The 17,240-nt window shown below is 35.8% G+C and overlaps 1 protein-coding gene across 11 annotated transcripts in view; it reads right to left on the bottom strand.

The window, feature by feature from the left end:
* Positions 1 to 17,240, bottom strand: part of MYT1L (myelin transcription factor 1 like) — a 293,552-nt gene that overhangs the window by 130,420 nt on the left and 145,892 nt on the right. For all 11 annotated transcript variants that reach the window (XM_072407580.1, XM_072407581.1, XM_072407573.1 and 8 more), the window contains exon 4: positions 9,023 to 9,095. In XM_072407580.1, coding sequence (XP_072263681.1) covers positions 9,023 to 9,030 — 8 coding nt within the window. In that variant the 5' untranslated portion in view covers positions 9,031 to 9,095. The remainder of the gene's footprint in view (positions 1 to 9,022; positions 9,096 to 17,240) is intronic.

Here is a 17,240-nt window from a genome sequence, read left to right as displayed (position 1 = left end):
ACACTTTTCCCGTATATTTCATACTCTACATCCCAGCGCTGGTGATATACAAAGACATCATGTCTATATGTACTAGCTCCAGCATTGGCTGCATACCATTGCTTGAACTGCCGTCCTGACCGGCTAACCAGCTAAGTAAGACCGGCTAAGTAAGTTTTACCAGAAGGCATGTCAACACATAAACACGGTTGGGAGATGGTTGTCATCCTAAAACAGGCAATAACTCAACAGGGGACTCCATTGAAAGATATTGTTTTAAGGAACAGTACGTAGGAAATAGTAAGAATAGTATAGTAAGAAAATGAAAAACAACTGTCGTATGATATTTTAGTGGTTGGGTTTACAGTTTTGCTGTTGGCTTTTTTATTTGGTTAAAGAATACCATACCTATAATTTAAAAACAACTAAGCTCAACTAGCCCTCTTGCCCACAGGATTACCCTAACACAGATCTCAGACCCATCTTAACAATGTAGCCTATGCTGAACAGCACATTATTTCTCCATGATCCATTGCCTGCACAGAACTTGCACAACATTTTGTTTATTAAATATTTGTAAGTATATAACGCCGACATATTACTCAACGCTTTACAAAGTCCATTTTTATGTCATTAACTGTCCTTCAGATGTGCTCCTATTCCAGTCCCTACCATAGTCATATGCCAATATAACAATCTAAGGCCAAATTGTTAGGAGAAGCCAATTGTTATCGGCACAATTTTGGCATGTGGGATGAAGCCCCCAAAAACTGGAAAAAAAATATTTGCTCTGTACAGATAGTGGCCTGAACGGGACTTAATCCTGGGAATGAGCACGCCATGTACAATTGTAGATCCTATATAATTTAGACAAGAGGCCTGCATTACAAATCTGTATTTTTTTTTTTTAAAAAGGAATACCGCCTAGTTTAATTCAAAGGGAAAAACATAATTTTACTTATTCATATTGCATCAAAAATACATTATATTCTATATAGTGTTCAATATAGGACATCTGTTCACAAAAAGACTTCCTAGAAAATGAAAAGTGTACAAAGAAACAATAAATGAAATACAAAGGAACATCCTTTATTTGTAATTCTGATATTCTTGGAAAAGATGGAAGCTTTTACTGCTCGCTGGATGGACATTAGGAATATCTCTCCCCTTTGCGTCATTAGGACAGGAAATAGCGAGAAAACTGTCCAGTGAGGACACAGACAACAGTATATTTATAAATACTAAATGAATCTTTCTGGCCATTGGTTTAATGAAACTTTTGACGTGGATCTTACATCATTCCAAATCTGTTATTATTTTCCATAGAACCAAGCCAGGAGGAAATTTCCTTGAGGGTAAATGAAAGCGAAAAGGGAGAAATTATAACTAAAATAACCCCTTTCACTCCTCATGGTGTAGACCTATATATAAACAGAGATGAGAGAAGATTTTCACTTGGCAGCTTTTTCTGCTTCTAGAACAGACTTTCTCAACCCTTTTAACATGAGGGAACCCTTGAAATGACTTTCAGATTTTGGGTAACTCCTGCTATAATTACTATATCCACAGCTCACAGTATTTTAGAAGAATTCCCTTTTCATTGCTTGGCAATGGGAAGCATGTCACCCTTACATATAGCCAAAAAGATCATTGCGGTCAGTTAAAGTGACCTGAGAGGCAGAAATTGTTCATTGATCAAGGAACCCCAAGCAACCACTGGAGGAACCCTAGGGCTCAGAATTCTGGTGGAGAGAAAATGGTCTAGAGGGTTCTGCGGTATTGTGTATAGGTGACTTCTGTCCTAGCATATTCCAGGATGCCTGTAGACCCATAGACATAGCAGATCTGTGCACTGTCATAATAACATGAGGTGCATGTCACATACTGCAGCCCTAACTGTCCCTGGACCACCCCCTTTTATTTACTGGATTTAGGGTTTTTTCAATCAGCTTCTTCTTTTCAGAAAGCTTTAAACAACCTACTGCCAGCCATGACCTGCCTGTATGGAGAAGACATAGCAAAGATATCACTGCATCTAAAACAAAGTGAAAAGCAGAAAAGTATTTTTTAATCATTTCAATAGCAATATGATACAGAGGGAAAAGAAGAACCAGGGTGTGCAAAATTTTGAAAACATAATCCTTCATCATTTAAGTCCACCCAGAAAATAGGAGGATACTCTTTGTAATGGGTAGAAAAGAGATGTAAGGGCTTATTTACATTAACACGCCAAAAAAAAAAAAAAAAATATGCAAAATCCTGTAACCAATTACAATCCACCAGAATTAAAGCAAGGTCTAATTGGTTGTCAAGGGTCCTGGAGTTTGCACATACTGCTTTTGCTTTTTGCACTATTTTACTGAATAAGCCAATTAAATTGAAGCTGCAAATATGTCTCATTACCATAAGAGCTGTTAGACTGACGAATTCTCTTGTACAAAAGCAATTTTTGCTGGAACCTTATGCTGGCCAGTAATCATACACAACCGATTATAGATTTGAATACTTCAGAGGATATTTCATGCACAAATGATCGTTTGACAAACTGAGAGACTGATTAGGTGTAAATTTGGTTGGAGACTTATTGTTCCTTCTTAAAGCTTTGAAAAGGTTTTCTTTTGACTTTTTTTCTGATATTAATTTGGGTTTTCAGGGGTATTTTTTATATAAAAAAGGATATTTACAATAAACTTTCAGCAACCTGACCTACTATGTCATCATGTAACTGTGACTTTCCTGCTGTGTGCAGGTCCATATTTTCATCACTGCTGGGCAAACAGGCATGGCAGAGATGCTTGCAATCAATTTTCTATTTATGTGGCCAATTTTTTTTCATGTTATGATTTTGTCCTTAATAGAGATGGCATTTGATTAGCAGCTATATTAGGTTTACACCAAAATTTATGTCTGCCCTTTGCCCTGTTACTGAACCTGTGGGCATGCTAGTGCTAATGAATGTTGTCTACTGTTATTTTTTTTAGATAATTGAACAGAAACTTTAAAGTCTGTTGCAAATGTGCACAGGGGACAACGTTCTAATTGGGCACCTACCAATTATGATGTTCCCCATTATTTACATTAGGAATGGACTCTCTTTTGAACCGGTTCCAAGGTTTATTTAGAGGGGTTTGACGTGAATGGGCTCTGCTCCTTTAGAATCTAGACAAGCTTGTTCACTAGTCCGAATCCCTGACACTTCCGATTTTACTGGGAAGCTTATTCTACTATAACAAATGGGAAAAATAAAAATAAAGTCATGTGAAAAAATAGGAATTCATATACTAAATAAAGAATACAACATTTTTCAAAATATTAGCTCTAAAGCATTAGCTCTAAAACTATTAAACATCTATTGCTATTTATTATTACTCAATGGCTGCCTCCACTGTCCGGAAATCAGACATACGATTTATTTACAGCAATCTATTATTACATATAGTGTATTGTCAGGATTAAATTGATATTACATTGTTCCTCTCCACATGAGCAGCAGTCAATGCTGGCCTACTTTTTCAATGACCTTTCGCTTCACTGTCAGGTTTATAGCACTGCAGGATATATATGTCTGTACCTATAATTCACTCAGCTCCATTTTATATAGGTTTTATAGAAAGTGAACAATGGGTAGATGTCTAGACTGGAGAGGTGGCTATACTGAAATTGTTAAAGCTGAACTCCAGGCAAACAGCTAAATGCATTGAAGAAAATACATGTATTTGAGCTGTTTTATCCACCAAAGGATTTCTGCCAAATGTAGTTCTGAGATTTATATTGTTCTGCCTAACAGAACAATCCTGTTTGGCGATACAGAAGACCTGATTTTTCCCTGCTTTAAAAAAAGCCAATGCTATTCCATGTGCTTGCCCCTAACCTCCTCTATTTAAGGGATCTAATGGCGGCCATTAGATCAATGGTGGCCATTCTCAACCAAGGTTTCAAGAAACCCTTGGATTCTCCAAACAAAGGTGTTGGTGTCCCTTGAGCTGTGGAGGGCTAACCCCCCCATAAGATGCTGCCCGTATAGTTCCATGGCCCACACCACCTGCATGAAACAAGGACATTTTTAGATGTATGTAAAGGTGACACTCTCACCACTTATTTAGAGAGGAAACTCCTCCACTGACAACCATTGCAAACAACATTTTTATCACTGATTGATTACAACAAGGGTTCCTGACATCTGAAAGTTATCCTTAAGGCTATAAAAATTGGGAAAGTCTGGTCTAGGGATATGTAAGAGATAGAATTACTTACCACATTTCATAGTTTCACAGGTTTCCTCCCCACTGAGTCTGGTGTGGAAAGTGGGTAAACAAAGGTACCAACATTTGTGTGGTCACCAATTTACTAAAATAATTGCAGATAATGCAAACAAGTACAGTTCTGCTAGAAATTAGGAACTCCAAGGTTTGCCCTTTGTTTTAAGACTAGAGCAGCAGCAAGAAGAATTGCTGCAAGAAATTAGGACCAAATGAAGTACTTTTCTGCTACCTAAATATTGCTGCCTACTGCTACTTACCTAAATCATGGCTATGCAGGAAAGGTTGGGGTCTCAAACAGGTAACACCACCATACTCTGCAAAGCTGTTTATTCTACTAATGTGTTGTATTCCCTGGTTTCCCCTCTTCCTAACTCATCAAGCTCAGCGTACCTCAATATTCTTAGCCTTCACAATAAAAAAAACTAAAATTTTAATAATGAAAGAACTGGGTACTTTGGACTTTGTTACTGAAAGTCAAGGGTGCCATCCACTTAGCTTCCATGTAGTCAGGAGTGCTAATGTCTTTCTTACCGCTGAAGGTATTTGACATTCATTTTTTATTTCTTCTTAGGCAAATAGAGATATAGTTTTAAGTGAATGTGCATCTATGGGTCTATTCAGCTTGCTAAACAGACATATTGTAGGCATCTCCAGTTGGATCACCTGTAATGCATCTCCCTTTAACTTGAGGGTGTTTAGTTATGCCAACATCCACTGGTTTCATGGATCTGACCCTCGACATTCTGCCATTCTTACCATTGTTTAACGATATTGTGAGGCTAGATGGGGTTTACCAAAGGATTATCCCAAGTTGCCTTACAGGAGATACACATCAATGTGAGGAATCCCTGAAGTGTCTGGAAAAAGTGTAATTTTTATAAAAATCTCAGGTTTAAATAAAAAGTTCTGCTTAAAAATATGGTTTTAGGTTAAGTGCTAAATTACATTGAAGGAAAAGAATTTCTAGTCCTTAGTATTTTACATACAAAAATAGATGTTTCTGTTTCTAACATAATGCATATAAATGTTAGTGTGTAATGTATTATATATGATCATGTCATTAGGTTTTTCTATAGACCAAGTTCAATTCTGGTCAATCTTGTGCAAATCAGACTAAAAGTATGATGGAACATGTAGACACGCAGAGGTTATCCTTAATGAAAAGTGTATATCAGAATAGTCACATGACATGGATATGGAGGAAACTGAAGTATTATGCACATTTTGAGTTGTGCAAAAATTATTTTTTTTGTTGTAGTTTATGGCTTCACTTGTTGATATCTACTGGGGTGATGGCCAAACTTGACTTTTAGGAAGAGTTTATATTTGTATATTGCATCAGGCACCTGCTGGGAACCTGTGGATCTACAAATAAAATTGATGCGCAGTTGCATGTAAGGTTGCCTATGGATATTTTTTTCAATGCTGTTTTATTTGTCTACATTTGGTACAGATTTTCTTTAAATGATAAGAATATGATTCTGCATTGCTGATTCTTAAGGTGTTGTAGAAGAAATGCAATATTTCAGTACTTTGTAATAAATGGACTTCACACATAATTCTTGTACATGTTACCACTACCACGGGCTACCACGTGTTGCTCTTTGCATACATTAGTCCTATTTGTGTATGACATCACAATAAGACGTTGGGCCTGGTTTACTAAGGCTCTCCAAAACTGGAGAAACTGGGTGACCCAGCAAACCTAGAATGGATTTCCTCAAAGTTATTTGCTAATAATTGACTAATGCTTTTAATCCTGAACCACACCCATTACAGGTTTGTTGGGTCACCCAGGTTCTCCCATGATAGTCTATATTATTCAGTCTGAAGGAGCTTAAATAAATCAGACCCACTGTTTGAAAAACACCTCTTCGATTATATGAGATATACTTTTGACTTATTACAAATATTTTTATTAACATGTAACTCAGGTTTGTTTTATTCTGTTTGCCTTTTAACCTCTAGACCAGGTTACTCACATCATCTTCAGAGTGAAGGTTTAACGCTTAACCTATGACTTTCACTGTTTAAATTATTTAAAGAATATCAGTCTAACTGATCTGAAGTTTCGGTTTCTTGTACACTACAGGTGTGCTTTGATTGAGATGAAGTTGTTCCCTTTTCCTTCTCTTTCATATGAAAGCAGAAATCCAGTTTTTGTTTATTTTCAACCTTCAGCCACCTTCAGTGGTTATTTAACTAGGTTTCTGAGCCCCAAGGTTTAGACTTAATCACTTGATGTAACTAATAAGTTCAATGAGGCAAAGATAAAGTGTGGCAGCCACTAGCAAACATCAGAATTAATAGTTTTTTGAACCAAAGTATGATATAAATATTTGTCTTCCATTTTATCATCTGTTCCATATCCTAGTTCCAAGGCATTGTCCCGAAACAAAGTGGTACATACTATGTCGTACATACCAGTAAGTCTGGTAAAAAGTGGCTTTTATCAAAGCCTAACTATAGACTCCTAAAGACAGCCTCAAGTGTACTATTATCTGATTGGCTGCTATGTTCTATTTCCTTTCCATTTTGTCTTTACTATTTGCACAGCAGAGTCAGCATAAATATTGGATTGGACTTTTAAAGAGTATTGGTTACATGAAAAATGGGAAAGTAGTACACTACACTATGGATATACCATTTTGTATGTGCATTTAAAATTGTAATTTTGCAAGTATAACAATTTTCCCAATATTTAGGTTGTTTTAGCCATGCTGCAAGTGTCAACAAAATTAATGATGAGGAAAGGGGTATCACTTGTTCATGCTAATGCTAATTACTTTAGCAAATGTTTTCCCAACTATACTGTAACCTTTATTTAAGGATAAACAGTATATACAGATGATTTTGCACTTGGGACATATTATTTTGAATATGTCCATAGTAAAAGTAAATTTACAAAAAAAAGCATACTATTTTTCCTTAAATCAAAGTATAGTTGGAAAAAAACACATTTTAAAGCTAGTTGCCAGCTTCTTGGAATAATTGCATAGACCCCAAATATAGCATTACCACTAAAATGAGTAGTGGGGTTTTTCACTTGGACAGTTTTCAATAGCAATCAAGCTATAGATCCCACTCCAGTCCTGTTGGCAGACCATGCCTGTTTGTTTGCCAAGGAGGAAAAGAGGAGGCAAGATTAAAACTAGGCCTTGATGCATCCATACAACGGAATATTAATTTATAAAAGAGAACTTTTATTTGGATTAGGGAATAGAGTGAAGCTGTGTTTAGTTCAGTCACCTGATCATGTAATAGGTAAAATCCAGCTTTTATGAACATGATTTGTTATTCAATGTAAACATATCATCAGATTTTTAATAAAGTCACTAATTCTCAACTGTTTTCTTGATTGACTGGGGGACTTGTACCTATGTTAAATATATACACTTACTCAAAAGTGAAGCATCTTTTTAAGTGGGCTTAACTATAAAAGACATATTGCCTACTTAATAAAACAGAACAAGAGGGAAATGGTAAGTGAACTAATGTAAGACAACCAATCACAAACATTTAACTTGCTTGACTATAGTAAAATGTAATTCACTCCTAAGGGTACGGCATTTTGAATACATTTCTTTATTTATTAACTTAATAGGATCCTGTACCACCGCAATGTTGTGTTCTGTAGGTACAAGACCAGGAATCCCAACAAGTAACATGGATTTAGGACATCGTGCCCCATAGCTAAATAAAAGACCCCATATTTTCCACATGGTGACAAACCAGCTGCTCCTGGCCCTTTTGGGGACACAAAAAGAGGAGTATTTTAAATATTGAGACTTGTTTTCCCATGTTACTCTTTTGACGTCATGACGTAAAAATCTATCTGGCATCCATAGGTAGGGAAAAGTTTAAACACAGTGATGGAACAACACAAGCAGGCCAAATACCTAGAAATTTCCATATTTTCTATATTGAATTCATGCTTTCATCTATCTGCTAACAATCTAACTGCTGGTTGTGGAAAACAGATTTGTCTTTCTATGCATAAATAAGACGTGACTAAAACAACGCTTGCGTTAATGGGTTGTGTCCACTAAAAGTGGGTTTCGCATTTCTACTTAGGTCTATGTGAATGCCAAACCTACTTCAAACAGGTCAAATAAATGTCCAAAGGAGATGAGCTGCTGGTCAAATGCACCTGTCAAATTCTAAAAGATCTTGGAAACATGGTACACTGATGTCATCGACACAAGCCTAAAGCTTGTCAACACAGATCCCAATTTAACTTAGTTTAGTCTGATTACTTTGTAACATGCATACATTTATGAAGGTGGATAAGGGCTAATAGAATTCGACATATATTTTGCTCATGATACTTTCAGTATTTGGACATGTTAGTTTCTATGTCTTGCAGTGCTCTAAGATTTACTCAATCTCCCATTTCCAGAAGTCACTTACAGCAGCAACTGCTGGTGATATTCGGTGTAGTGGCCAACCATAAGCTACAAGCATTAGCCGGGTAAATAGTATTCTCTATTTGGACTTAAGTTGGCCAAGCAGATACCAGGTCAAATGGTTTCTTTAAACCATGGAGCCAAATCATATTCTACGGTGATAACATAGAAAAATATTTTTCTAGATTAAACATGTTTTTGCTGAGTTTTTGCATGTTTTTGTTATTCATTCAACAATCTCCTAAATGTCCCATTCTGTATTCAAGTGCTTGTTGTACAAGCACACAAATAATAGATTATTTCCTGTACTGCCAGCATAAATAAGCATAGGCTTTGCAATCCTACTGTGCCTACAAATGTAATTTTGTTAAATACCTGAGCATTGGAAGCGTTGTCAGCTTGTCTGGAGGATGGAGAGGAAAGAAGAAAGGGAGCCCACAGGGAACGTCTAAAAAGAATAGAGAAGAGAAGCATATGGTTACCCTAGTTCTTAAAAGTACACTCCAGTCAAACATGAACATTTCGTATTCAGACTGACCCAGGAGATACAATCTACCTGCTAAGTGTCTCTAATTTTCAGCCTGGAATTCATCTTCTGGACCCAGCTGCCCTACCAGCTATTTTTTTTTTCTAGTAGCCATTATGCTCTTTGTCTGAATGGCCTTGAGTCTGAGCCTGTGAAAATGTGTGTCTGTATGTTGAAGCTGTACACCAGTGAAAGAAAAACACGCTCCAATATTCATGGTAGCAAAATCATTCAACAGTAGATATAAACCTTAACGGAATCATACTCAGTTTGCACAGAGTGCATGATAACTGCTGTGTTTACATGAAATATTTGAATCCCTTTTCCATCTTAGAGCTGCTGATCTCCTGCAGCAACTTTCTTTGTATGTGCACTCATTATGGTGACACAGTGAGAAATGTGTGTTGAAATGGCCATTAGTAGTTCCTACTGGTGGCCCATCTGGCTGGGTGACAATGCAGGAGCACAAATGGTAGATTAGACTGAGCATTTCAACCTATAGAAGTTCCTACAAAAAGGATGCTAACGGCAGGGTCACTAAATATATTGAAAAGTAAAAAGACTAAAAATCACTTTTAACATTAGCATGTTAAGGTTTTACAAGATCTTAGTAAATGGGATTGTACATGCTTCAAAGTGAACCCAATAGGGGTGAGTATCAACAGTACCCAACACTCACAGCACAATGATGCATAGACCTATGCTGTCTATAGCAAACACGCAGATAGGATATGAAAAATAGTTTCTGATTTGTTTGGCCAACCCAAACAGCAATTTGAGGCATGTATCTTGCTTTGGGAAATAAGCCGATATAATACAATATTTGTTTTCCCTAAATGCCTTTAGAAGGAGAATCTAGGCTTATACTTTGTTCATACCACTAGATGAAACTATGTCCTCGCATAAAGTATGTAACAAACTCTTGCTGTTGGAAACCTAAGACATGAGTTTAATAAATACTGTACATAAGGACAACGGCTAACAGTAATACACAAACGTCCATTTAACAGCAAGCAAGTGACCTATCTTAACCAACTCAAAGTACAATAAATATATGCAAACTAAACCTGTGATTTAATTTTTTTCCATTTTAAATAAATGAAATCAAAAATTACACAACACGGATATTTGTATTGGCATTTCTATTGATTACATTTTTGAAGGTTAGCAGAGATGGCCATTATTTGTGCCCTAGGTTTATACTCGAGTCAAAGCATTTTTCTGTATTTTCAGTTAAAAATAAGCTCTTTAGTTTACTATCAGTATATTCAGCAATCAACTGTATAGAAATTATAGTACCTCCACACACTTACATACAAAAGTGTTATCTTAATTTGTAATGAAGCAAGATGCCCTTTCAGGTCACCCAACTTGACATTATTAATCATTTTCATAAAATACAATTTATTGTTAGCTTTAACAGTTTGTTAATGAATATGAAAATACCCAAAGCTCCTGATTATGTGTTTGCAGTAATTACAGTCCTGTTTTGCTGTAAGTTTTCCCTGACAAATAATTATATTTAATACCGTGGAATAAAAATTCTAAGTATAGATGATGGCAAATGTGAGCATACCATACATACTTCCCACCCTGCTAGTTTATGAGTAACGTACCATTCCAAATGTGTCCCACCGTGTCAATCAAGAAGAGTATATATAATTAAAATAGCTTCTTCTATTAATTTCACAAAGCAGATGGGGAGGTAGAGTCTTGTTCTATTACTTTCTAAACAATAAGGATCATCATGATAATTATAGACAGAATACCTCCAATACCTTTTATAGCATTCTTTAAACATACAATATTCCCTGCAGGGGTGCAGATATAAGTATGCCGAACCTGGCTCCACGTAAAAGCTCTTGAGACTAAACCAAATGTTTCCTGTGCAGGATTGTGTCTGCTAATGAGAAGCTGGAAATATACGTATGGAGTTCTATTTCTATATACAGGAATCTCTGAAGAAGCAGATTATATGATTGTATGGCCCTAATTACACTAGGATGTGTGTAGTTTTAATACAGATAACACAAAACCCATTATTACCATACAAAACACAATATTAATTAAAACAAATCATGCACATTAAAAAAAAATCTCTGCAGCGAATAAATAACACACGCAGCTTGCTATCAATGTGTTAGTAAATGTATAGGTAATTAAAAGTATATTAAGAAGATGTACACAAACATTGGTTTAAATTTATAGTAAAATCTTGAAGAATTGGTGTAGGTGGGATTTTATTTTCCTGCATTTGACTTGTGTTTAAAGCTTGCTGTAATCACAAATCTGCAGATTTCAATGTCCTTTCATTTGGTAGTCTGTGGGTGACTGTGCCCAGGGTGAGTTTGACCTGCTGTGCTTTGCGTTCCTTTGGACGCAGATGGTTCTATTGAGATCTATTCCTGCTGCCCTGATAGTTCTTCAAATGAATGCAGAAGCTGCCATTGAGCTGCTAAAATGCTTCTTAGATGCGTAATATACAGTGCTGTATTTAAACACAAATCAACACTTTGCAAAAGAAGTCTTCTTTCTGAACTCTAATAGGTTTAGTGTAACTTGAAGTTATATATTATTAGGTATATGCTATGTGTGTGTTATTTGCATCATTTCAGTGTGCTGCATTGGTCTACCTTTAGATGGCTGTAATGTTCTCTGAAAACATTACAAAGAATGATCAGATGACAAAACCATCTCCTGGACTGGTTATAAAAACCCCGTTTTAGTTAATTATTTGGGTGATGGTCTGAGTGTCTCACTCCCACACTCAACACTTTTAAAGCAGCTGTTCAATCTTGAAGGTCATACAGCTTGATGGGGCTTCGACAGGGAGTCAACACATTTCCCTCTTGATATGGGGGATAGAAATGACACCCTCATATTATTTAATAATAATAATAATAATAAACAGTATTTAAGTTGGCGCTAAATAAATACTGTTTTTTATTATTCATTAAGGTGCCATTTGTGCCTATGCTCTTTTTGACCAGCTATTGCTATACTGCTATTTTTTTGGATGAGTAGAAACATGTTTTGTTTTCTATAGGACAATGTTTAAAAATATGACCAACAAATCAGCAATTATCAAAAACAGAAAACCATGTCAACCCTATGTGAATCTCAACCCTGACAACTGTTTTTCCCTTGGAAGGAGTCTTGGTGGAAACATACTTCACCTTTTATTGGCCCTTGGCTGTATTATGCTGATAAACCATTATGAAAAAATTAACAAAAAATAAACAGGTCGTCATAGACTGCATTGTCTTTTTGTATTATCTGACATCTCATCACAATTATGATACAAAGTTTTATTGCTGTTGCAAAGCTAACAGGTTGTGAGCTCACTGATTGACAACCATGAATGTTCATTATAAATAGAGCTATGAACAAAAATTCTAGGGGCCCTAATAGAAATGGATTTTTAAAGGCTTTTATGTGCAGTATTACACTGAATTTTCCTGAGGAGTACCAGATAACCTTAGGCTGCCTATAGTCTGATGGTATAACAGCCTAATGCTTTTCTGCCACCGCTCTCCTTAGCCTGCAATGAGTTTTTATCCCCCATATTTGTAGTTTGATGGATTCTCACTAGTACAAGGCTAACATGATATAAGCCCAGTGACTGACAGGTATGATGATCTATGAATGCAATTTAATAACGGCCATTATGAGTTAAAGGAACATCTCTTGCCATGATAACCCCTGAGCAGTCTCCAGAGTGTATGTTGTACCCAAAGGACACATTCAATATATTGCTAATAGGAAGAAAAATTATATATAACAAATACAAATTACAATTGAATAATAAATATAATATAAAAAATATAAATATAAAAAATTTAAAAGGAAACATCTCTGAACAGTTTGTCAGCAGACTATCTCTGAAAGAAATCTTTTTTAGTAAGAAGAAGTCAATGCTACTTTGCATATGTATCACACTAACAATAGCATCAGGGATGGTGGAATCCTGCCAATGAAATTAATATCTGACAGCCTATGCTAGCATAGCACACATGCTTCTGTGTGATAGTGTGAAAAATGCTGGAAGATGAAGTGATGTATGGAGCGTACGATAAAATATACCCATGTAATCTCTGCGCTAGTAAATCAAATCGGGTCCTTTTTTTTTTTTTTTTGCATATTTTTTTCGGCGTTATAACCGAACAATCGCTTTGCACCAAAAGGTAGTTTGAGAATGCAAAGGTATTTGAATGACAAGGTTCTTTGCTCAGAAGGAATTGTTTATTAGGCATTACGTATCCATGAATCAAATAGGCGTGACATGTCATGATTAATAACTGCTGCATGTTGGATTTTCCATTATACATTGAAAACACTTCTGTCTGTTTAAAAGTGATAATTTGTTAATGTGACTAAATGAGGTGTTTCAGTCTGTTTTCCGCAACACGGGTTTATTTTGGGACAGGATCATTGTTTTTTAAGATTATTTTTACTTTTTTCAACACTTTTCAATTGACCAGGCTGCCCACGTGTATTACCTATTATGCAAGTGATTTTAATTTTACTAATTATACTGCAAAAAAAAAATTCACAATTTTAATTGAACGGCCTTTGGTTTTGATGGCATGCATTCACCATGGCATTGTTTAATAAGCTTACACATTATTTCTGTCTAGAGTTCATTAATTTTTTACCAGATCCTGCACTGATGATGGAAGATTTGAAGCTCTGCGTAAAGTAATTCCCAACACTTTCTAAAGATTCTCAATAGGGTCTGTCCAGTCCAATTCATGAGTGAATATGATGTCCCATGCTCCCTAAACCACCCTTTCAAAATTTAAGCCCAATGATGAAACCTGGCATTGGCATCTTGGAATTTAGCAGTGGCATCAGGGAAGAAAAAAAATCCATTGGTGGAAAAACCTCATCATTCAGTATATTCTGGTAGTGAGCTTTTTTTTATATACATAATGTGGTTGAACCTAAACCTTATACACTGAAAAAACCTCTGAGCCTAATGATTAATCCTGGCATTGTCAATTTAAATTATCGCTGTGGTATTAGGGAAAAAAATCCATTGGTGGAAAAACCTGGTCATTCAGTAGTTTTAAATCGCTGATCTCATTTTTTGAGCACATAGCATTGCTGACCTTGATCAGCCAACTGAAGCAACCCCAGAACACAACCTTGGGGGCTTTTTATGGGCCAGACAGTGTATAGATTATGCTTAGTGTATAGCATTAGGTATGATTTTAGCCAGTTCTAATAACTTGTATTGTGTTGTTATAAACTGAAACATTGGACTTGATGATTTGAATTGGCTGACCTGGCAATGCTTAGTTAACAAAGTTATTATTTTTTTTTTTATATTTAGTACACAGCAGCACATCAATTATTTCACATGCTGTTGAGTATTTGATGACTAGAAAAACTGCGTTCGATTAGTGAGAGGGAATCTGAACCGGTAAAGGGGTTTCTTCTGACCGAAAGAGATTCATGGAGTCATTCCCTGACCTCTGGTCAGATAGTAAATTAGCCAGCTAGAATTTATTGCACAGTTGTATGTATGCTCAGGAAATTCATTGGTAATTTTCACACTCCCATTAGTAAAAAGGTCAATTACCCAGGTGGATGTATTAAAATTTGCAGTCTTAACAATTTCTTTTGGGAAATTGCTCTTTTTATTCTAAATATGAGTTTATCAGGACCTGATAAAACTAAACAAAAAATGATATGGCTGATTTATGTTCTGATCAGAAAGTGGGAGAACACAGTGTTTACGAAAATTGACGTGTTTATGTGGTGTCCTACTAAATTAGTAATTGGGTACCCTTTATTTACCTGTTTATGTGACGATTTTTGCCAGTTCATTGATCTAGATGTGAGAAATAGAATGTAATAGAATCTCTTAGAATCCAATAAGGAAGGTATAATTACACAAGAAATTATCTGTATGTTTGTATAATACGTAATAGTTGCTTTGAATTTTTGAATCCAGGTAAGGCATCGTAAAGTAAGAAAATTGTAAGCTTTAAACTAGATTTCTAGATAACTAATAGAGCACTTTTTTTGTACAAGATACCAGTGAATACTGTAGCATAAAACAGAATGATTTCATTGCACAGAGGGAATTCTGCTAAATAATGTCAATCATGTGACATTGGCAGTATGGCCTAGATACATACAAAGTGTCTCCTCCTAATGCTGCTGGATTTACTGTGCTCTTCATTAGGAGCTGTTTAGAGAAATGATGTTTACACCAGTTTTGGATCTTGTGTGTATATATATATATTTAGGGGGTTTTAGAGAACCCCTGGTAAATGTATTATATCCATTGTATCTTAGGATGGTGATCAGTGGAAAGAATACCTCTTACATTTAGCCAAAAAGATCATTGGTGACAGTTAATCTGCCTAGAAAGGCAAACTTGCTTATTGCTCAAGGAACCTCTGGAAACCCCTGGAGGAACCCTGGATAAAAAGCACAGCAATAGGCAATAAGATGTGGCATTTCCCTATGCAGCAACAGATAAAACACTCTTCCCACGTTAATGTATTTACACATTAATACATTATTCTAACCCAAGATAGAACCAGGTAACATAGAAGTGTTGTTTGTAAAAAGAAGTGACCCTAACAGAGAGTTGTTACTTAAAAGTTGTGTTCCTACAAGCCCCAATGATGAAAATCCTGCCCCGGATAGAGTAGGGAAGGATAGAGCTGCACTCATATTGTATTGTTGAGTCTATCTTAGGAGAACTTTTTCACCTTCTGTCCCAGCGACACTTGTTGGCAGGAGTAAGATAAAATCTTCACCTTCTACTTTAACACCCATAAGCAACAATAAATCCTAACAGAGATTCAAACTCTTTCATGGTATACTTTCCAAAAAGGTTTTATGCTGGTATTATTCTCTTTGGTGGCTTTCCTGCTTTTCCTCTCCCGGTAATACCTGCTATTATATGGAAACTGGTTTACTGTTCTTAAAAAATGAATATATTAATATTTAAAAATAACTAATCAGGATGCAGTAAAAGAGAAAATTAGTTCCATCTGCCTTCTTACAAAAGGCAATGAGTGGAAATGTACAGGGAATGGTCCCTTTGATCCTGATATTAGTAAACAGGACGTTCCTCAGCTATTCCAGTATATTTAAGAAGGCTGAAGAAGCTGGAATAGGATAGTTGCCTGCATCTTCTTATTGACACTTTCTATTGCAATGTCAGAGAGACATTGGAGGTCGTAAGGAGATTTATTGCGGTCTGAGTCAGGATGAGTCACTAGATTTTGGCACTGAGACCTCAACACTAGTAGATTTTGGCAAATTACTGTTTGGCACTCCTTTTGGGCATGATATTTAGGAGATTTACTGAACGTTAATTTGTATCATAAATACATTTTTGTTTAAGTTTTGAAAACAGATTCATGAGGAATTTACTCCTTGAGTGTCCTAATGCCATCAGATCAATCACTCCTAATGAAAGGTTTTCCTTTAGCAGACAGTTTGGTCACAACTGTACAATTTTTCAGATTCTCATCAATCTCCATCAGGCTCAAAATGATAACAAAACTCTAGCATCTATTCCACATTATTTACAAAAGATACACTATCAATCTAAGTTTTAGGTTAAGGAAAGAGGGTTAAAATAAAATAATAACTATAGTTTGCATAATTTAGGTTAAACCACCACCCTTAAAGTCTTAAACTCACCTGTGTGTTCCTTTCAGATCCATGTGATGTGGCCAATGAGGGTTTCCCCATTAAACTCTTCCAGCCAGTCCCTTGGTTCTTCTGTTCATGTATTGACTGCTCTCATTCATCCAGTGGTAAGTGTTTACCCATTAGATAGTGTTAAGTCATTACCTGCTGCTAAGGATAGTGGGGCAGAACAGCAACTATATTGCTTTGTGTGAACCAAGCCTCACAACGAAATAAAAGAATTGAAAAACACAAAAAAAGAAAATCCAAACATAAACCACATACATTAATAAATAAAGCTAAAACTGATTAAGTCATTGCTATTTTATTTGCTAAAAATATTTTAAAACAGTTTTCAACTTTTTTTGGCATTCAGTTATTTTTTTTTCCTCAGTTCTCATCATTGTT

Source organism: Pyxicephalus adspersus, chromosome 4, assembly GCF_032062135.1.
Source record: "Pyxicephalus adspersus chromosome 4, UCB_Pads_2.0, whole genome shotgun sequence".
NCBI classification, from domain to species: Eukaryota; Metazoa; Chordata; class Amphibia; order Anura; family Pyxicephalidae; genus Pyxicephalus; species Pyxicephalus adspersus.
Note: the sequence above shows the minus strand (reverse complement) of the source record. Positions and strands in the feature narration are given on the sequence as shown.